This window comes from Pristiophorus japonicus, chromosome 14 (assembly GCF_044704955.1).
Source record: "Pristiophorus japonicus isolate sPriJap1 chromosome 14, sPriJap1.hap1, whole genome shotgun sequence".
Taxonomy (NCBI): Eukaryota; Metazoa; Chordata; class Chondrichthyes; family Pristiophoridae; genus Pristiophorus; species Pristiophorus japonicus.
In genome coordinates, this window is record NC_091990.1 from 162,685,192 (window position 1) to 162,706,878 (window position 21,687).

The 21,687-nt window shown below is 45.9% G+C and overlaps 1 protein-coding gene across 1 annotated transcript in view; it reads left to right on the forward strand.

Moving 5' to 3' along the window:
• The first annotated feature begins 912 nt into the window (after nucleotides 1-912).
• The window catches only part of cars1 (cysteinyl-tRNA synthetase 1), a 105,616-nt gene continuing 84,841 nt past the window's right edge, over nucleotides 913-21,687 (forward strand). Inside the window, exons 1-3 of the mRNA XM_070898758.1 lie at nucleotides 913-1,010; nucleotides 15,449-15,694; nucleotides 21,507-21,598. Coding sequence (XP_070754859.1) covers nucleotides 995-1,010; nucleotides 15,449-15,694; nucleotides 21,507-21,598 — 354 coding nt within the window. The 5' untranslated portion in view covers nucleotides 913-994. The remainder of the gene's footprint in view (nucleotides 1,011-15,448; nucleotides 15,695-21,506; nucleotides 21,599-21,687) is intronic.

Genomic DNA, 21,687 nt, shown 5'->3' on the forward strand with positions numbered 1-21,687 from the left:
TGTCCCATCGACATACCTGGCGAGGAATGTCAGCACATCAATGACCGGGATGTGGGGGTTGTACATGTGCACTGTGATAGAGCGCTTCCTCTGCGATGGGAGGATGAACAGTGGTTCCCAAGTCAGCATTGACCATAGTGGTTCACTCGCCTCCATCAATCCTTCAGGGATTTCAGGCATTGGGTGACGTTTCTGAAGGTTACATCAAAGTAACCTCTCTTCGGGATGCCCTGCAAGGCGAAGACATCCGCGACTTTCATGCCACAGGTTTCAAGCAGGATTTTGTTCACGAAGAGGTCCCGGTTGATTGTCGTCTTTCCTTCCATTTTCTTTACAGTCACTCGGATGGTGTTTCGGACGCCCTGGTTCGCTGCTCGGTTGGCCGCCATCCGAGTTGCAGATTCCTCCTTTCGGCTTGTGTTTTGGCCAAAGCCTTCAATCTTTCGTGGTGCCTAAAACTGCCTTCACAACTTGTTCTGCCACCTTCAAAGATTTGTGTACATACACCCCGGGTCTCTCTGTTCCTGCACCTCTTTAAAATTGCACCATTTAGTTCATATTGCCTTCACATTCTCCCAAAATGGATCAGTTTACAATTCTCTGTTAAATGTTATCTGCCATGAGTTTGTTCATTTCACCAGTCAATGTGTTGCTGAAGCCTGTCACTAACCTTCGCATTGTTATGCCCTGTATAATCAAGTCCCGGCCACTCACATTGCCGGTGCTGAGGAGGGATGCACTCACCTGCTGGCTCAGTGGACCACATGCTTTGCCGCCCAGCCGTCTCCATGGTTACCAGTCTACTGGCCCCGCCCGCTTTGATAGACGTGGTGACGTGAACTGAACGCTGCGGCGGACACAGCCAATGGGCGCGCTGCATCCGCCGATTGTTCAGTTTCCTAGCTACGTGAGGCGGAGGGGAAGTGGGTGAACGTAACTTCCGGTCCTGTTTCTTGCATCAGCATCAGCATCAGCATCGCTGGCCCAGAGCAGGATGGAGAGAGGCGAGGGTGAGTTAGTGAGTTATGGCGCCGGCCGACAGATCGACACGGCGCCTTGCGGCGGGCGCTGGCAGTCGGAACAGCACTGGCAGGGCCCGCTCCTGTGGCCGGGTAGTGACAGACTCCCAGCGGCTGTCGGCCGGGCCTAATGGCTAGCCACGCCCTGCACCCTGGGACCAACCAGGTTAGGGAGCGGGGAAAGGGATCCCTGCGGCCCCTGCCCGGGCTGTCCCGTCCCTGCGGCCCCTGCCCGGGCTGTCCCGTCCCTGCGGCCCCTGCCCGGGCTGTCCCGTCCCTGCGGCCCCTGCCCGGGCTGTCCCGTCCCTGCGGCCCCTGCCCGGGCTGTCCCGTCCCTGCGGCCCCTGCCCGGGCTGTCCCGTCCCTGCGGCCCCTGCCCGGGCTGTCCCGTCCCTGCGGCCCCTGCCCGGGCTGTCTCGTCCCTGCGGCCCCTGTCCCTCCCCGGAGACAGACAAACGGGGCTGCTCCGGGGACAGGACATGTTTGTATGAAGTGTACTAAAACGTTAAAAGCTCTGACTCTGTTGATGGGTTCAAGTCTTTGAGCTTAATCCCACCTCCTGGTGGTTATGTTAATCCTGGAGACGCCAGTTCAAATCCCACCATGGCAATTTGTGACTTCAGTTAATTAAATAAATCTGCAATAAAAACTCTTAGATTGTAGATTTTAAAATAGTATCAGTAATGGTGACCGTGAAGCTATCGGATTGTCTTAAAAACCCAACTCGTTCACTATCCTTTAGGAAATCTCACCGTCTGTCCTATATGTGGCTCCAGACCCACAGCAATATGGTTGAATGGCCTAGCAAGCCAAACAACTATAAGAAATAAGAATAAAACAGGATGACCCACCTGGCATCGTCTTAGGTATTGGATTCGGACACGACAAAGGCACATCCAGCCCAGTCGACTCTGCACGGCCTCCTCACTAACATCTGGGGACTAGTGCCAAAATTGGGAGAGCTGTCCCACAGATTAGTCAAGCCACATACTGACAATCATATCCACCAATGTCCCAAATTGTTCAGTCACCATCCCTGGGTATGTCTTGGCACACACCAGAGGAGGGAGAGGCCCTTGGAGTCCTCAACATTGACTTCAGACCCTGTGGCTAATGTTCCCCTTAATTTTTGGGGGGGTCTGCAGCCCTTTTTAAGGGGCAGTGCAGCCCATTCACAGCTTCGCACAAGTGCAGAATTTTATGTTGGAAAAGGCTGTCCCAGGCTGTGCAGGACCAACAGAGAACTGTGTGGCCGGGCAGCTTAGGGGGAACGATGCCTATAGCATCAGGTCAAACATGGGTCCTCAACTGATGAATCTGTACTCCTACATGTGAGTACCGCTTGGAAGAAGCACCCTGGTGAGGTGACTGCCTTTGACTAGGGAAGGTTCACTAAGTTGCTTCTGGAGATAAGGGGAGGTTGCCTTATGAGGAAAGGTTGAGTAGGGTAGAGACTCATTGGAATTCAGAAGAATGAGAGGTTATCTTATTGAAACGTATAAGATTATGAGGGGGCTTGACAAGATGGATGCAGAGAGGATGTTTTTCCTGATGGAGTCTAGAAGTAGAGAGCATGATCTTAGAATAAGGGGCGGCCCATTTAAAACAGAGATGAGGAGGAATTTCTTCTGTGGAATTCGCTGCCTCAGAGAGCTGTGGTAGCTGGGTCATTGAATAAATTTAAGACAGAGATAGACAGTTTCTTAAACGATAAAGGAATAAGGGGTTATGAAGAGCGGACAGGGAAGTGGACCTGAGTCCATGATCGGATCAGCCATGATCGTATTGAATGGCAGAGCAGGCTTGAGGGGCCATATGGCCTACTCCTGCTCCTATTTCTTATGTTCTTATGACATTAAGGGCAGTATTTGACCAAGAATAGCACTAAGGAGCCCTAGTAAAATTAAAGTCAATGGAAATCGTGGAAACTCCACCGGCTGGAGTTATACCTAGCACAAAGAAAAAGGGTTGTGGTTGTTGGAGGCCAATGACCTCAGCCCTAGGACATCGCTGCAGGATGTCGCTCAAGGCGGTGTCTTCAGCCCAACTATCAGTGACTTTCCCTCCATCATAAGTTCAGAAGTGGGAATGTTCGCTGATGATTGCACTTCCTCAGATAATGAAGCAGTCCGTGCTCGCATGCAACAAGACCTGGACAATGTCCAAGCTTTGGGCTGATAAATGGCAAGTAGCATTCATGCTACACATGAGCTAGGTAATGACCATCTCCAAGAAGTGAGAGTTTAACTACTCCCCTTGATATTCAATCACTTTACCATCATCAAAATCCCTGGCATCAACATCTAGGGGGGGGGGGGGGGGGGGTGGTCATCATTGACCAGAAACTTAACTGGACCAGCCACATAAATATTGTGCCTTCAAGAGCAGGTCAGAGGCTGGGTATTCTGTGGCGTGTGACTCGCCTCCTTACTCCCCATAGCCTATCCTACAAAGCACAAGTCAGAAGTGTGATGGAATACTCTCCACTTACCTGGATGAGTGCAGCTCCAACAACACTTCAGAAGCTTGACACCATCCAGGACAAAGCAGCCTGCTTGATTGGCATCCATCCACCGCCTTAAACATTCACTCCCTCCACCACCGGCTCACAGTGGCTGCAGTGTGCACCATCTACAATATGTACTGCAGCAACTCGTCAAGGCTTCTTTGACAGCACCTCTCAAACCCATGACCTCTACCACCTAGAAGGACAAAGGCAGCAGGTGCATGGGAACAGCACTAACTCCAAGTCACACACCATCCTAACTTAGACATATATCACCATTCTTCCCTCATTGTCACTGGGAAATCCCTGCCTAATAGCACTGTGGGAATACCTTCACCACACGGACCGCAGAGGTTCAAGAATGCATTCACCACCTTCTCTAGGGCAATTTGAGATGGGCAAAAAATGCTGGTCTTGCTAGCGACGCCCACATCCAATGAATAAATAAAAAAATGTGCTGTCCACTATATAGGAGTGGTGCAGGAGGGAGGGATTCAAATTCCTGGGACAGTGGAACTGGTTCTGGGGGAGGTGGGACCAGTACAAACCGGACAGACTGCACCTGGGCAGAACCAGAACCAATGTCCGAGGGGGAGTGTTTGTTAGTTGGGGAGGGGTTAAACTAATATGGCAGGGGGATGGGAACCTATGCAGAGAGACAAAAGAAAGTAAAATGGGGGCAGAAGCAAAAGATAGAAAGAAGAAAAGTAAAAGTGGAGGGCAGAGAAACCCAAGGCAAAAATCAAAAAGGGCCACATTACAACAGAATTCTAAAGGGACAAAGTGTGTTAAAAAGACAAGCCTGAATGCTCTGTACCTCAGTGTGAGGAGTATTTGTAATAAGGTGGACAAATTAACTGCGCAGGCAGCTATTAATGAATATGATATAATTGGGATTACGGGGACATGGCTCCAGGGTGACCAAGGCTGGGAACTCAACATTCAGGAAGGATAGACAGAAAGGAAAAGGAGGTGGAGTAGCGTTGCTGGTTAAAGAGGAATTTAATGCAATATTAAGGAAGGACATTAGCTTGGCTGATGTGGAATCTGTATAGGTAGAGCTGCGGAACACCAAAGGGCAGAAAACGCTGTGTACAGACCACAAAACAGTAGTAGTGAGGTTGGGGACAGCATCAAACAAGAAATTAGGAATGCGTGCAATAAAGGTACAGCAGTTATCGTGGGCGACTTTAATCTACATATAGATTGGGCTAAACAAACTGGTAGCAATACGGTGGAGGAGGAATTCCTGGAGTGTATTAGGGATGGTTTTCTACACCAATATGTTGAGGAACCAACTAGGGGGCTGGCCATCCTAGACCGGGTGATGTGTAATGAGAAAGGACTAATCAGCAATCTTGTTGTGCGAGGCCCCTTGGGAAAGAGTGACCATAATATGGTAGAATTCTTTATTAAGATGGAGAATGACACAGTTAATTCAGAGACTAGGGTCCTGAACTTAAGGAAAGGTAACTTTGATGCTATGAGATGTGAATTGGCTAGAATAGACTTGCTGCAGTTGTACAGGGCCTTGGTGAGGCCTCACCTGGAATATTGTGTTCAGTTTTGGTCTCCTAATCTGAGGAAGGACGTTCTTGCTATTGAGGGAGTGCAGCGAAGGTTCACCAGACTGATTCCCGGGATGGCAGGACTGACATATGAGGAGAGACTGGATCGACTGGACCTGTATTCACTGGAGTTTAGAAGAATGAGAGGGGATTTCATAGAAACATATAAAATTCTGACGGGACTGGACAGATCAGATGCAGGAAGAATGTTCCCGATGTTGGGGAAGTTCAGAATCAGCGGTCACAGTCTAAGGATAAGGGGTAAGCCATTTAGGACCAAGATGAGGTGAAACTTCTTCACTCAGAGAGTTTTTAACCTGTGGAATTCTCTACCACAGAGAGTTGTTGATGCCAGTTCATTGGATATATTCAAGAGTTAGATATGGCCCTTATGGCTGAAGGGATGAAGGGGTATGGAAAGCAGGAAAGGGGTACTGAGATGAATGATCAAACATGATCTTATTGAATGGTGGTGCAGGCTCGAAGGGCCAAATGGCCTATGTCTGCACCTATTTTCTATGTTTCTATAGACATAGAATTTGTCACAACACATTCTTGGGATTGAGTTGATTTCATGACAGGAGTTTTGCTGGTCTCAACTGGTAACAGTGAGGATTCTTTTCTCAGACATAACGGATCATCAGTCAGCTTATAGCTTTTCGATCACTGGTTCTACTCTGCTTGATCTTTTACTGTATTTTCCTTATCCCACCAGTATGTCCATTTGCTATTTATAATTCTCAGTATATTGGTAGTTGCAGTTCTGCTTCATCTTGGTAATTCTAATAGAAGAGCTCTGTGATGAATAACACCTACCCCTCCATCACTCAATTTGGCTGATTTTTGGTATCCCTTCTACTGATGATCACAGTCCCTTTTGCACATCTATACAATATAGCATGATAGCCTTGATCACTGCATGGAGTGCGTATGACTGCAGTATAAAAAAAACACTCGCCACTCTTTTTTATCGAGATGGTGGCAGTTTCAGTTAAATTCTCAAATTTTGCAGGGATATTAAAAAGGAACATTTTTTATTGTGGGAGTAATGAACAAATGTCAGTAGTTTTGGTTCTGTGTGCAAAACTGATTGCTATACAGCCGTCATGATATGGTCTGCTGCAGGAGACTATCCATTGTAAAATTTAATGCACTTTAATCTGAGTTTATTCTTTACCTATTACTTTCCTCCTCTCCCATCAGCTGAAGATGCTGATCCACACCGGGTTATGAGTTTAGTGGATGTGTAACTACCCTTCAGTACCTTGCCTAACAATCCATACCTGAGTGTACACAGACTAATCCATGGTGGGAGCAGGCATCAGCCCGATACTAAAGCACACAGATGCGGGGGGCCCCAATTGAATTCATGACCTGTGCTAAGCTAATTGATGTGTCAGACAGCTGTTGGGACTGTATAATTGGAATCAGCCAGGGCTCATGGAACTGATAACTGACCAGTAACTAAGGCTAGAAGGTGTGTGTTGGTGTTGCTTGAGGATAGGATTAGGCTCGGGTATTAAAACGTCCATAGTTGTATAGCTTTCTGCACACACTGTCTAGGTTTGAACATGAAGGGCCATTTGGTGAACTGCCAGAGGAGTCAGTGCCTTTAGGAGCAATGGGGAGAAAATCATTCGGAATGAATTAATACATATTGGAGTTATCAAATTTGTTTAACACAACAGGGATTATGCTGGAATAAATACAGAAAATGCTGGAAATCTCAGCGGGTCAGGCAGCATCGGTGGAGAGAAAGCAGAGTTAATGTTTCGGGTCGATGACCCTTCGTCAGAACTGGAGAGTGTTCGGAAAGAACGGATTCTTAACAAGCACTGAAAGGGGGAGGGGAAGAAAGAACAAAAGGAAAGGTCTGTGATAGGGTGGAAGACAGGAGAGATTAGTGACACAAAAGGGATGATGGGCCAAATAGAAATGGTAATGCCAGGAGTTAGAAACACATTAGTCAAGATAGGGTGTGAATGGCAGGATAATGACCAGCTGCCATTAGAGACAAGGAAAAAGAAAAGGAAAAAAGAAACGGGCTCGGGGAAGGGAGCCAACGGTTGGCAGAAGTTACACTCTGAAATTGTTGAACTCGATGTTGAGTCCAGAAGGCTGTAAAGTGCCTAAACGAAAGATGAGGTGCTGTTCCTCGAGCTTGCGTTGAGCTACATTGGAACAGTGTAGGAGGCTGAGGACAGAGATCAGAGTGGGAGTGAGACGGAGAATTAAAGTGACAGGCGACCGGAAGCTCGGGGTCACACTTAACGACTGAACGGAGGTGTTCCGTAAAGCGGTTACCCAATCTATGATTGGTCTCCTCAATGTAGAGGTGACCACATCGTGAGCAGCGAATACTAAATTGAAAGAAGTACAAGTAAATCGCTGTTTCACTTGGAAGGAATATTTGGGGCCCTGGACAGTGGGAAGGGAGGGGATAAAAGGGCAGGTGTTGCATCTCCTGCGCTTGTACGGGAAAGGGAGGGGGTGCTGGGGGTGACTGTGGGATGGACCAGGGTGTCACGGAGAGGGAGGTCCCTTCGGAATGCTGAGGGGGAAGTGTGGGGGAAGAAGGTTCCGGAGGGGCGTTGGTATCCAAGAGTTGTTGAAGTTTACGATCCTTGACACCTGAAGGAAGGAAAAAAGTTTTTGGTTAAAGCGCCAGATGAGGCGAAGGATGGAATGGAACCGCGGACCAGGACAGCTCTGCGACAGAGTGAGTCGGTGCTGCTGAAGAGAGAGGGTGAGAGCATGCATGTGGCAGTGTGTCGCGTTGAGTGTGGATCCCAGGATGCGGCGAGAGCAGTGGTTGGAGGAACGCTGAATATCTCGGAGATATCTGTAATCCTGGGTGGATCCAAAATGACGGGTGGAATTTCAGTTGGAATCCACGTGGATTAAATCTGAGGCGGAGACAGTTACTGAGGCAAGAGATGGGGCTGTGAAAGCGAGTCTTAGCAGATACAGGATCAAACACGAGAAAGGAAACAGAAAGCCAAGAAGCTGAACAAGGTAAAAGAGACAAATGGAAATCCCGTCTGAGGGAAGAGCAGAACTTCAAGGTGGGCATTCCTAGAAGAGAATTGGCAGTGAATTAAACACTGATACAAAAGCAAAATAAGGTAGATGCTGGAATCTGGAATAAAAATAGAAAACGCTGAAAATCTCAGTGGATCAGGCAGTATCTATGGAGAGAAAAACAGAGTTAACGTTTCAGGTCGATGATTCTTCGTCAGACCTGGAGATTATGCTGATACTGTTTTGAGGACAGTGCAGATAGATAGCATACTGCTCATATTGTTTGGAATAGGGATAAAGATCGTGGGCTTGGGAGTGTCTGTATGCCCCCTTCCCAGTGTTGATGCACTGCAGCCCAACAGATAGTAGCAGTGGTATAAAACCACATTTTTCCAGCTGATGATGCTTCTTGCATTGCTACGTAATGGGCACAGTTATACATTTTATCATAAAGTCGCACCCAAGGTGAGCATGATGCCAAATGCATTGCTAGTTAACTCTATACAATGTGACTTTGGTTTCACTACTAAATTGGTACAATTTTCTTCTGCCTTATTTTTAAATCTTTTTGTAAAATATTATCTAAAATAAATACAATTCAAGTCAATCATTAATAATTAATATGAAGTGTGTTGTACGTGAAGGTCTTACTTGAAGGTGATAAATATATAGCTCGCTCTCTCTCGTCCTCTCTCTCTCTCTCTCTCTCTCCTCTCTCGTCCCCTCTCTCTCGTTCTCTCTCTCGCTCGTCCCCCCCTCTCGCCCGCTCGCTCTCGCCCGCTCGCTCTCCCCCCTCCCTCCCGCCCGCTCCCCCCCCCCCCCCCCTCGCCCTCGTCTGTTGTGTGGTTCTGCTGTGGGATGGCGTTCCTATTTATTTATTGTAAACCTATATAGAATGGTTACAGCACACGAGGAAGCTATTCAACCAGTCGAACCCATGGCAGCTGTTTGCAAGAGCACCTCAGGAGTCCTGCTATCTCTCTTCCCCACCTCTCTTCTCCCGCTCCCCTCTTTCCTCCCCCCCCCCCCCCCCCCCCATGGAAGCCAACCTATGCACAGCATGATCCCAGGACAGCAGTGAGGTAAATGACCAGTTTATCTGTTTTGCTGCAGTAAGTTGAAGGATGAATGTTGTCCAGGACACCAACATGCACCATATTCTTCTTCAAATCGTGGCATTGGATCTTTCACATCCATCCGAAATGCAGTGCTCCCTCATTACTGCAATAGTGTCAGCCGAAATGATGTGCTCAAATCCTGGAGTGTGGCTCGAACTCATGACTTTCTGACTCTGATTTGAGTGATACTAACTGACACTTCGAGGCATACACTACACTGAACGTGGCATAATGATTCTGACTGTATAAATTGCGCATCCTTTGAATTATCATTAGTAGCACCAGGGGAGATTCAAGTGTATAAAAAGCAGTTGTGAGACCATTGTTGCACTTTAGACGCTTTGTCACATGCAATTTATGTTTCACATAAAAGCAGAGAAAGAAACTGTCATTTCTAACTGGTTTATTCTGACTTGGGGGAGAATTTGCGATATACAAGTAGCTTCCCATCTACATACGTAGTATTACATCAAATAAGAAGCACAAAAACAGCCATTTGGAACCAAGTAGTCTGTGCCGGTGTTTATAATCCACACGAGTATCCTTCCATTCCATCTACTTCATCTCAGCCTTTCAGCATATCTTTCTATTCCCTTTTCTCTCGTACTCGTCTAGTTTCATCTTTGAAAGCATCTAAGCTGTTCCTGTGGTAGTGAGGTCCACGTGCTAATCACTGAATGAAGAAATGTCTCCCTATTGCATTCATGGCCCCTTGTATTGGATTCTCCACATCCACCCTGTCCAACCCATTCATAATTTTAAAGACTTATCAGGTCTCCTCTAAGTCTTTTCTAAAGAAAAAAGCCTATACCTGTAATCTTAGCTCTGGTACAATCCATTTCAATCTTTTTTGCTCTTTCTCCAATGCTTCTATGTACTTTTTATAGTATGGAGACCAGAGCTCTTTGGTTCGGTCTGACAAGTTTACCATAACTTCACAACTTTTGAATTCTATATCCCGAAAAATAAATCCCAGTGCTTTGTTACCATTTTTAATTGCCTTGCTGACCAGCGATGCTGCTTTTAATGATTTGTTCATCTATATCCCTAGATCACTTTGTTCTTTGACCCCATTTAGTTTCTTATTTTCTACAGTGTAGGTGATGCTTCTCCTATCTCACATTTATCTGTTAAAGTTAATTTGCCACTTAACTGCCCAGTCTGCAAGTTTTCTAATGTCGTCTTGTGTTATGTTGCATTCTTCCTCAGTGTTAGCTGTACCCACCAGAGGAACTTGCCTAGCAATTGATTTTTAACTGCCCCCAGGATATGTCCGTATGCAGCAATTAGACCTTGAGGGGACTGAAAGGGGACATGCCAGGTTATGCACACTGCATATTAGCACATTGTGCATTACATGGTATGATAGTCCTTTCCTTATAAAACAACACATCTTCTGGCTTGCCGTGGGAGTTTGGCCGGGGATGTTAAAAGATCCGCCCCTTACTTCTGTATACCAAAAAGACAAGTTTAAATATTATTCATTGAACCATCTCTAGTTGACTGCTTTTGCCGTGACGTTTCACTGTAATGTGGTTTATTTTTCGCAAATTATTCCTAACTTTTAAGTCCCCCACTTCCTTTTGAAATTGCTGGTTTAAATGATGTTCGTCACCTTCCAATGAAAAATGATAATTCCACAGCTGCTAGATCTTGCTAACGACACACAAATCAGAAAAGGTAGGAGGTGAACCAGAGCATTCTGTGATCCAGTATCCAGTGTCAGCTATGGCTCAGTGGGCAGCACTCTCGCCTCTGAGTCAGAAGGTTGTGAGTTCAAGACCCACTCCAGAGACTTGAGCACAAAAATCTAGGCTGACACTCCAGTGCAGTAGTGAGGGAGTGCTGCATTGTCGGAGGTGCCATTTTTCGGATGAGACGTTAAACTGAGACCCTGTCTGCTCTCTCGGGGACGTAAAAGATCCCATGACACTATTTCGAAGAAGAGCAGGTGGTTATCCCCAGTGTCCTGGCCAATATTTATCCCTCCGTCAACATAACCAAAATAGTTTATCTGGTCATTATCACACTGCTGTTTGTGGGAGCTTGCCGAGCCAAATTGGCTGCCATGTTTCCCACATTACAACAGTGACTACACTCCAAAAATACTTCATTGGCAGCAAAGCGCTTTGAAATGTACGGTGGTCGTGAAAGGTGCTATATAAATGCAAGTCATCTCAGTAAGTCAGTCCACTGAACACAGTGACATTCTCCTATGTGTGTGTGTGTGTGTGCATGTGAGGGGTAGAGGGTGCAACATACATTGCAAGCCTGTTGATGTGAATGGGGGCAGGACTGCTGTTGGTTCAGGGTCCCTAGGATTATATGATCTCGAGGCCAATTTCCGTGGCAGTTCTGTTTGGGGTTCCAGGGCTTCACTGCCACGTTATATTTAAAATACTCCCTCAATATGTTTTTTCTTTAAAAGAATTGGGCATCTTGATCTGTTTAAAAGCAGCTTACTCGGATCTGCCTGCTGGCTTGTTTTGTTGAAAAAGCCAGTATTCTTAACTCTTCTTGTCTTGGTCGGTGGGTAAGGAAAGCCTATGCGTTGTAAGTGCAGTTTGAGCAGAGTCTCACAGACCCTTCCTCATAAATGCTAATATCCTTGTATTTCACACCTTGCACTCTGCAGATGCTGAACTAAAGTCAGCATCTGCAAAGCCATTTGATTAAAGGTGTTATTTACATTTCACCTTGCACAGTGTAGGTGCAGCCTAAATCCAGAGGATGCAGCTGCTACCAATTTGCTCTAGAATCAGGCCAGGCCTCAACTTCAGATTCTCACTCAGTGGGTGTGAATTTCTGCGGGGTTCTCTGTTTCGTCTGCTGTAACTTCAATTCAAGAGCCCCGGAAACCTCGGAAAAAAGCTGTTCATCTGGGTTTACCGCGGCACATTCCGCAAATGTTATGGCAGATAAGCCGGAAACCCCTGCACAAATTCATCTGCCACATGTTGCGTGTCAGTGCAGAACAGGCAGTCGGTCAACAATGTGAAACATTAACTCTGTTTCTCTCTCCATTGATGCTGCTGCGTATTTTTAGCATTTTCTGTTATTTATTTCAAAACTAACTGCTGCGTATTGATGCTAAACTTGTAGTGTAAATGCACCTTAAGGAACTGAGATTTAAGGGGTCGGATAATCCATATGGGAATTAATTAGCTGTATTTCGATGGGGCGTTGATGATTGGTGTATCTGACATCATTCAGATTCAGAACACCAGAGAATGTTTACAATGCAGTTATAATGGGGACAACTGGGGAAGGAAAGCAGAGAAATTCCATAACCGAGGCAACATTGTAATCCTGGTGCACTAGGAGCAAGGCTGCTGGTGTGAGATAAGCCAAGGCTGTTGTATATTACAAACTGGCTGATGTCATTTTCTTTACACTGGAACAAAGAACATAAGAAATAGGAGCAGGAGTCGGCCATTTGGCCCCTCGAGCCTGCACTGCCATTCAATAAGATCATGGCTGATCTGGACTTGGCCTCAGCTCCACTTCCCTGCCCGCTCCCCATTACCCTTCATTCCCTTATTGCTCAAAAATCTGTCTATCTCCACCTTAAATATATTCAATGACCCAGCCTCCACAGCTCTCTGGGGCAGAGAATTCCACAGATTACAACCCTCTGAGAAGAAATTCCTCCCCATCTCCGCTTTAAATGGGCGACCTCTTATTCTGAAACTATGCCCCCTAGTTTTAGATTCCCCCACGAGGGGAAACATCCTCTCTGCATCTACCTTGTCGAGCCCCCTCAGTATCGTATATGTTTCCATAAGATCACCTCTCATTCTTCTGAACGCCAATGAATATAGGCCCGACCTGCTCAACCTTTCCTCATAAGTCAACGCCTTCATCTCCAGAATCAACCTAGTGAACCTTCTCTGAACTGCCTCCAATGCAAGTATAGCCTTCCTTAAATAAGGAGACCAAAACAGTACGCAGTACTCCAGATGTGGGCTTACCAACACCCTGTACAGTTGTAGCAGGACTTCCCTGCTTTTATACCCCATCCCCTTTGCAATAAAGGCCAACAGTTCATTTGCCTTCCTGATTACCTGCTGTACCTACATACTTACTAACTTGTGTTTCATGCACAAGTACCCCCCGGTCCCTCTGTACTGCAGCCTTTTGTAATTTATCTCCATTTAAATCATTTATTTTTCCTGCCAAAGTGGATAATCTCATCAATTTCCCACATTATAGTCCATCTGCCAGCTGTTTGCCCACTCACTTAGCCTGTCTATATCCCTTTGAAAATTTTTGTATCCTCCCCACAATTTGCTTTCCCACCCATCTTTGTATCATCAGCAAACTTGGTTACATTACACTAGGTCCCTTCATCCAAGTCATTAATATAAATTGTAAATAGTTGAGCCCCCAGCACCGATCCCTGCGGCACCCCACTAGTTACTGTTTGCCAACCCATTTATCCTGACTCTGTTTTCTGTTCATTAACCAATCCGCTATCCAAGTTACTAGATTACCGTCAACCCCGTGAGCTTTTATCTTGTGTAGTAACCTTTTATGTGGCACCTTATCGAATGCCTTCTGGAAATCCAAATACACCACATCCACTGGTTCCCCCTTATCCACCCTGCTCTTTGCATCCTCAAAGAACTCTGGCAAATTTGTCAAACATGATTTCCCTTTTATAAAACCATGCTGACTCTGCTTAACTGTATTATGTTTTTCCAAATGTCCTGCTACTACTACTCATAATCTTACTACTCATAATCTATCTTCCCCCTCTCATTATTTTTTTAGTCGTTCTTTGCTGTTTTTTTTAAAGTTTCCCAACCCTCTGGCCTCCCACTAATCTTGGCCACTTTGTATGCCCTTGTTTTCAATTTGATACCATCCTTTATTTCCTTAGTTAGCCACGGATGGTTGGCCCTTCTCTTAAAGTCTTTCCTTCTCATTGGGATATATTTTTGTTGCGAGTTATGAAATATATCTTTAAATGTCCGCCACTGCTCATCAACCGTCTTGCATTTTAATCTATTTTCCCCAGTCCCACTTTAGCCAACTCTGCCTTCATACCTTTGTAGTCTCCTTTATTTAAGCTTAGGACACTGGTTTGAGATACAACTTTCTCACCCTCCAACTGAATTTGAAATTCAACCATGCTATGATCACTCTTTCCTAGTGGATCCTTTACTAGGAGATCATTTATTAATCCTGTAGGGTCGTCGACCTGAAACGCTAACTCTACTTTCTCTCCACAGATGCTGCCTGACCTGCTGAGATTTCCAGCATTTTCTGTTTTTATTCCAGATTCCAGATTCCGCAGTATTTTGCCTTTGTATTTATTAATCCTGTCTCATTATACATTACCAGATCTAAGATAGCCTGCTCCCTGGTTTGTCTAATTTGTCCAATCAATATGAAGATTAAAATTGCCCATGATTATTGCCATTCCTTTTTTTACAAGCCTCCATTATTTCTTGATTTATACTCCATCCAACAGTGTAGCTACTGTTCGAGGGCCTATAGACCACTCCCACCAGTGACTTCTTCCCCTTATTATTCCTTATCTCCACCCAAACTGATTCTACATCTTGATCTTCTGAACCAATATCATTTCTCACTACTGCACTGATCTCACCCTTTATTAACAGAGCTACCCCACCTCCTTTTCCTTTGTCTATCCTTCCGAATTGTCAAATACTCCTGAATATTCAGTTCCCAGCCTTGGTTACCTTGCAACCACGTGCCTGTAATGGCAATCAGATCATACCCATTTATCTCTATTTGTGCCGTCAACTCATCTATTTTGTTACGAATGCTGCGTGCATTCAGATAAAGAGCTTTTAATTTTTTTTTTTTTTAAATCATTTTTCCCTGCTTTGACCCCACTTTCTGATGCACTCTTATGTTTATACATTCTGTCCCTTCCTGTCACACTCATGAACACATGAAAAATAGCCATCTTTTTTCTCCCAAAAATAACTGACATCTCTGTGAACCTTAAACGAATGCAATCACAACCTTAATTTCTAACTGCTGGGTGCTCGCCAATGGAATCCTGATGTGATGTCAGGGTAGGTCGGGGACCAGCATAGTGCTAGTCTGTTGGGGCAATTTGGTGCTGACCCAGGGAGAGAGGTTAATGACTGGAGAACTGGAATGGTGAACTGTATGTCATTTATTTTTTTAACAGAACCTTTGGTTCTGATGTTACGTGCGTCCCCACGTTGTGTTTTGCAGCTTACCGCTACAGCAAGCTCCTCGGTATAAGTGCTGAGGAGAGTGGAATCAAGGCTCTGGACGATTATCTCGCTGCGCACAGTTATATCGGTGGCTTCACATTTTCACAAGCTGACGTGGACGTATTCCGGTCACTTCCAAAACCGCCCCTTGATCAGTACTTCCACGTGGTGCGGTGGTACGGGCACATTGCAGCAATTTGGGATTGCACCCAAGATGATGCCAAGACCTGTAAACTCCACACATGTGAGTAGTGAGCATCTGGGTGGGTGTTCACATGGAGCATCTGTGCAACAACAGACGGTTTGTGCATGCTTGGTTGTTGCCAAGATTTTGTAAAGCATTGCATTTTAAAATTTTATTTATTCACTCTCTGGATATGGGTGCAGAATACCCAGCCTCTGATCTGCTCTTGTGGCTACAGTATATATGTGGCTGGTCCAGTTAAGTTTCTGGTCAATGGTGACCCCCCCCCCCCCCCCCCAGGATGTTGATGGTTGGGTATTCGATGATAATGCCATTGAATGTTAAGGGGAGGTGGTTACATGCTCTCTTGTTGGAGATGATCATTGCTTGGCATACTTGTGGTGCGAATGTTACCTGCCACTTATTAGCCCAAGCCTGGATGTTGTCCAGGTTTTGCTCCATGCGGGCATGGACTGCTCCATTATCTGAGGAATTGTAATTGGAACTGAACACTGCAATCATCCGCAAACATCCCCACTTCTGACCTTATGATGGAGGAAAGGTCATTGATGAAGCAGCTGAAGATGGTTGGGTCTAGGACACTGCCCTGAGGAACTCCTGCAGCGATGTCCTGGGGCTGAGATGATTGACCTCCAACAACCACAATCATCTTCCTTTATGCTAAGTATGACTCCAGCCAGTGGAGAATTTTCCCCCTCCTCTCCATTAACATCATTTTTATTCGGCCTCCTTGATGCCACACTCGGTCGAATATTGCCTTGATGTCAAGGGCAGTCACTCTCACCTCACCCCTGGAATTCAGCTCTTTTGTTCATATTTATACCAAGGCTGTAATGAGATCTGGAGCCCAGTGGTCCTGGCGGAACCCAAACTGTGCATTGGTTAGCAGGTTATTGGTAAGTAAGTGCCGCTTGATAGCACTGTCGACGACACCTTCTGTTATGTATTTAACCCTTTGGTGGTCAGGTGTCATGCAGGTTACAGAGGGCCTACCTGTTGGAGTCCCAAGGGATCCCAGCATCCCTTGGGAACACTGTATATAAGCAGGCCACCCACGAGGGACCTGCACTCTGGAATCTTATTAAAGGAGCTAAGGTCACAGTTGCTCATTACACACAGCTTCACCCTTTACGTGTGAGTAAATCACCTTCCATCACTTTGCTGATGATTAAGAATAGCTGATGGGGCGATAAGTGGCCGGATGGGATTTGCCCTGCCTTTTGTGGACAGGGTATAACTGGGCAATTTTCTACTTTGTTCGATAGATACCAGTGTTGTAGCTGTACTGAAACAGCTTAGCTTGAAGCGAGGCTAGTTCTGGATCACAAGTCTTCAGCACAATAGCCAGGATGTTGTCGGAGCCCATAGCCTTTGCTGTATCCAGTGCGCTCAGCCGTTTCTTGATATCACGTGGAGTGAATCAAATTGACTGAAGACTGGCTTCTGTGATGGTGGGGACCTCAGGAGGAGGCCGATATGGATCATCCACTCGGTAGTTCTGGCTGAAGATGGTTGCAAACGCTTCAGACTTGTCTTTTGTACACGTGTGCTGGGCTTCGCCTTCTTTAAGAATGGGGATGTTCATGGAGCCTCCTCCTCCCGTTAGTTGTTTAATTGTCCCCCGCCTTTCACAGCTGGATGTGGCAGGAGTGCAGAACTTTGATTTGATCCATTGTTTATGGGATCGCTTAGCTCTGTCTTTAGCATGCTGCTTCCGCTGTTTAGCATGCATGTAGTCCTGTGTTGTAGCTTTACCTCATTTTCAGATACACTTGGTGCTGCTCCTGGCATGCTCTTCTACACTCTTTATTGAACCAGAGTTGATCGCCTGACTTGATGGTAATGGTAGAGTGAGGGATTTGAGGGCCATGAGGTTACAGAACGTGGTGGAATACAATTCTGCTGCTGCTGATGGCCCACAGTCCCTCATGGATGTCCAGTTTTGAGCTGCTAGATCTGTTCTTAATCAACCCATTTAGCACCGTGGTAGTGCCACACAACATGATGGAGGGTATCCTCAGTGTGAAGGTGGGACGACTTCTCCACAAGGACTGTGTTAGTGGTCACTCCTACCAATACTGTTGTGGACAGTTGCATCTTTGACAGGTAAATTGGCGAGGACGATGTCAAGTAAATTTTTCCCCTCGTGTTGGACTTCTCTCCATCTGCCACAAGCCCAGTCTGGTAGCAATGTTCTTCAGGACTCAGCCAGTTTGGTCAATAGTGGTACTATCAAGCCGCTCTTGGTGATGGCCATTCTGTGTCCTCACTACCCTCAGTACTTCTTCCAAGTGGTGTTCAACACGGAGGAAAGAAAGACAGACTTGCATTTGCATAACGCCTTTCACGACCACTGGGCATCTCAAAGTGCTTTACAGTCAGTGACGTACTTTTGGAGTATAGTCACTGTTGTTGGAGGAGTACTGATTCATCAGCTGAGGGAGGACAGTAGCTGGTAATCTGCAGGAGAATTTCTTGCCCATGTTTGACCTAATACCATACGGCTTCATGAGGTCTGGAGTCAATGTTGATGACTCCCAGGGCCACTCATTCCTGACTATGTACTACTGTGCCGCCACCTCTGGTGCATCTGTCCTGCCGGTGGGACAAGCCATAGCCAAGGATAGTGGTGGAGGTGTGTGGAATGTTGGCTGATGAGTACAATTTGGTAGGTATGACTCTGACTGTTGCTTGACCAGTCTGTGGGACAGCTCTCCCAACTTTGGCACAAGTCCCCAGATGTTCTTGAGGATGTACCTTTGTCGTGTCCGATGCCGAGGTCGAAGCTGAGTGGTCCATCCAGTTTTGTTCTTGTATTTCTTTGTAGTGGTTTGGTACAACTGAGTGGCTTGCTAGGCCGTTTCAGAGGGCAGTTAAAAGTCAACCACATTGGAGTCACATATAGGCCAGGTAAGGACACAGGCATCGAGTCCTCCGAAATCGGATAATGAATGGGGGAAAAAAACTGCTTATTCTTTACCCTAAACCTCGGCCTCTTTTATTCACTTAAAAAATTGCAAACAAGTGCCCGTATAAACCTTACAATTTCTAGTATCCATGTTTTAAAATCGGTAATACACTCATCACTGAGTCAAAAGATTGTGGGTTCATGCTGCACTTCAAGGCTTGAGTGCATAATCTGGGCTGACCTTCCCGTGTAGTTTCAAAATAGTGCTGCGTTGTTTGGAGGTACTGTCTGTGTGCATCAGTGGTTCAAGTGAATGTTCCATAGGAACAGAATAGGCCATTAAGTGTGTCCTGTTTGTTCAGCTATTCAGTCAGATCATGGCTGATTGTATCTCTGCTCTATTTACCCGCCTTTGTTACACATCCCTTGATACCGTTACCCAATAACAACCTCATTAATCTCGGTCTTGAAAATTTCAATTGACCTAGCGTCCATAGGCTTTTTGGGGATCATGTTCCAAATGTTGATCAAAGATCCCATGGTATTATTTGAGAGAGAACAGGGAGTTATCCCAGTGTTTTGGCCAACAATACTCCTTCAACCAACACCACAAAAGACACTGATTAATTAGTCAGGAATCACATTGTTATGTGGGATCTTGCTGTGCATACAATGCTTGCTGTTTGCCTCACGGTGGACACCACAATTCAAAGTAATTCAGTGCAGGTGGAACACTTTGAGATGTTTCTGAGATGTAGGATGTGGCAGATAGCCACAAGTCTCTTAATTAAATTCAATTACATTTGTTTAACTTCACTTACTAAATGGAGACTGACTTTAAATTGTCCAGTTGCAAAACTGAGTGAAAATGTAAATTTAAAACATATCTTAACGTCACATTGCCCCACCTGCTAACTTCACAAAAGCATATCACACCAGCCACACCTCCATTACACCACATCACATTATCCGCTATCTTCACTAAAGCGCATTACACTACCTATCTTCACAACATCATCATCATAGGCAGTCCCTCGGAATCGAGGAAGACTTGCTTCCACTCTAAAAATGAGTCCTTAGGTGGCTGTACGTCCAATACGAGAACCACAGTCCCTGTCACAGGTGGGACAGATAGTCGTTGAGGGAAGGGGTGGGTGGGACAGGTTTGCCGCACGCTCCTTCCGCTGCCAGCACTTGATTTCTGCATGCTCTCAGCGACGAGACTCGAGGTGCTCAGCGCCTTCCCGGATGCACTTCCTCCACTTAGGCCGGTCTTCGGCCAGGGACTCCCAGGTGTCGGTGGGGATGTTGCATTTTATCAGGGAGGCTTTGAGGGTGTCCTTGTAACATTTCCCCTGCCCACCTTTGTCTTGTTTGCCGTGAAGGAGTTCCGAGTAGAGTGCTTGCTTTGGGAGTCTTGTGTCTGGCTTGCAAATAATGTGGCCTCCCCAGTGGAGCTGATCGAGTGTGGTCAGTGCTTCGATGCTGGGGATGTTGGCCTGGTCGAGGACGCTAACGTTGGTATGTCTGTCCTCCCAGGGGATTTGTAGGATCTTGCGGAGACATCGTTGATGTTATTTTTCCAGTGACTTGAGGTGTCTACTTACATGGTCCACGCCTCTGAGCCATACAGGAGCGCGGGTATCTTCACAACATTACGTCAACAAATACTGATGTATTTAGATGCAGTTTCTGTGCATCCATATGTCCTCATAAGTCTCTGAATAATACCTACATCTTCTACCAACTCTGCATCATAGTCTGCAAGTGTCTCACTTAGTGTGCTAAATCTTCTGTTTACTGTGTTTTGGGCTATTATCCCTGCTTTCCTGAAGTCACTGATCTGTGCTGTACAGCTCCATGGACACCAGCTATCCTCTGCCACCCTACTTAAGTGTTTATTCCTCATGTATAAACCTCAACAGTGATTTTTCAGGCAATTTAACTGTAGGTCCCATCTCAACTGAGCACATTTTGTCTTCACCTGATGCCTTTGTATTCACCTTTTATGGCAGGCGTCACTGGCTAGCGATCAGAAGCAGGAATGCTGCCCGTTACTGCCATGCCCCAAAAATGTGAGAATTCTGAGGCTCTCTTCAACATCCCCACCACTGAATAAGATCAGTTAATTCAGCACTTATCAGGGATTGAGCCTGGGACTTTTTCTGTCTGTGTGTGGCTCAGTCCCACAGCAATCAGTGCATTATCCACTGAGCCAAGGAGTAGCTTTCTCTGCTGTGTTTAAAATGGATGCACTATTGTAGCAGTGATTTATTGTTTACTGTAATCAGTAAGTGCTATGTATGTTAATGTATGTACTGTAACACTAGACCACTGAATGTACCTTCACACTGTATGCACCATACCTGTACCACCAGAGGGTGCTACTGGTGTAGACCTAAGAGTCACCTACTCACTGCAGGTAACCAGGTATAAAAGGGAGCTCACCTCTTGGTGTCCTTGCTCAAGGAGCTGCAATAAACGGACTAAGGTCACTACAGTTCAAATACAATACCCTTCCCTCGTGGAGTCATTATTAGAGTGCTTGCATATACTACAGTAAGCATGATCATAATCTTCACAATGCTTACAGTTGAGCATTCCCACTGGTGAAATGTAAAACATTTGATGCAGCAGTTGATACCTAGATTTTAGTGTATGAAAGGGCGTGATGTTAGGATTAGCATCAGTGTGTTAATGAGCAGGTATCCCTTTATACCTGCCCACTAAACAACTTATGTTCACCACCACACCTAGGGTCACTTGACAGATTGTCATTTGATGGGACTGACGCGGGAGAGCAGCTTGTTGCACGCACAGACAAGTCTAATGCAAGCAATGAATTGAAAATTAGACTCTGATCCATTAAATGCAGTTGACAAGTGACTGAACTCCAAACCCTCATCCATATGGGACCTGCGACTGTTACTATTCTTTTTTCAGCCAAAATGAAGAGAATTCAACCACCATGGACCCCGCCATCAGAAATGAAACAACCCGAGCTACGGCTGTACAACAGTTTGACACGTAGTAAGGTCAGTGTTGATAACTGGGTAGTGCTCTATTACAGACTGAGACAGAATGAAGTCAGTCCTGGTGATGGAGATGGGCTGTATAACAGCCT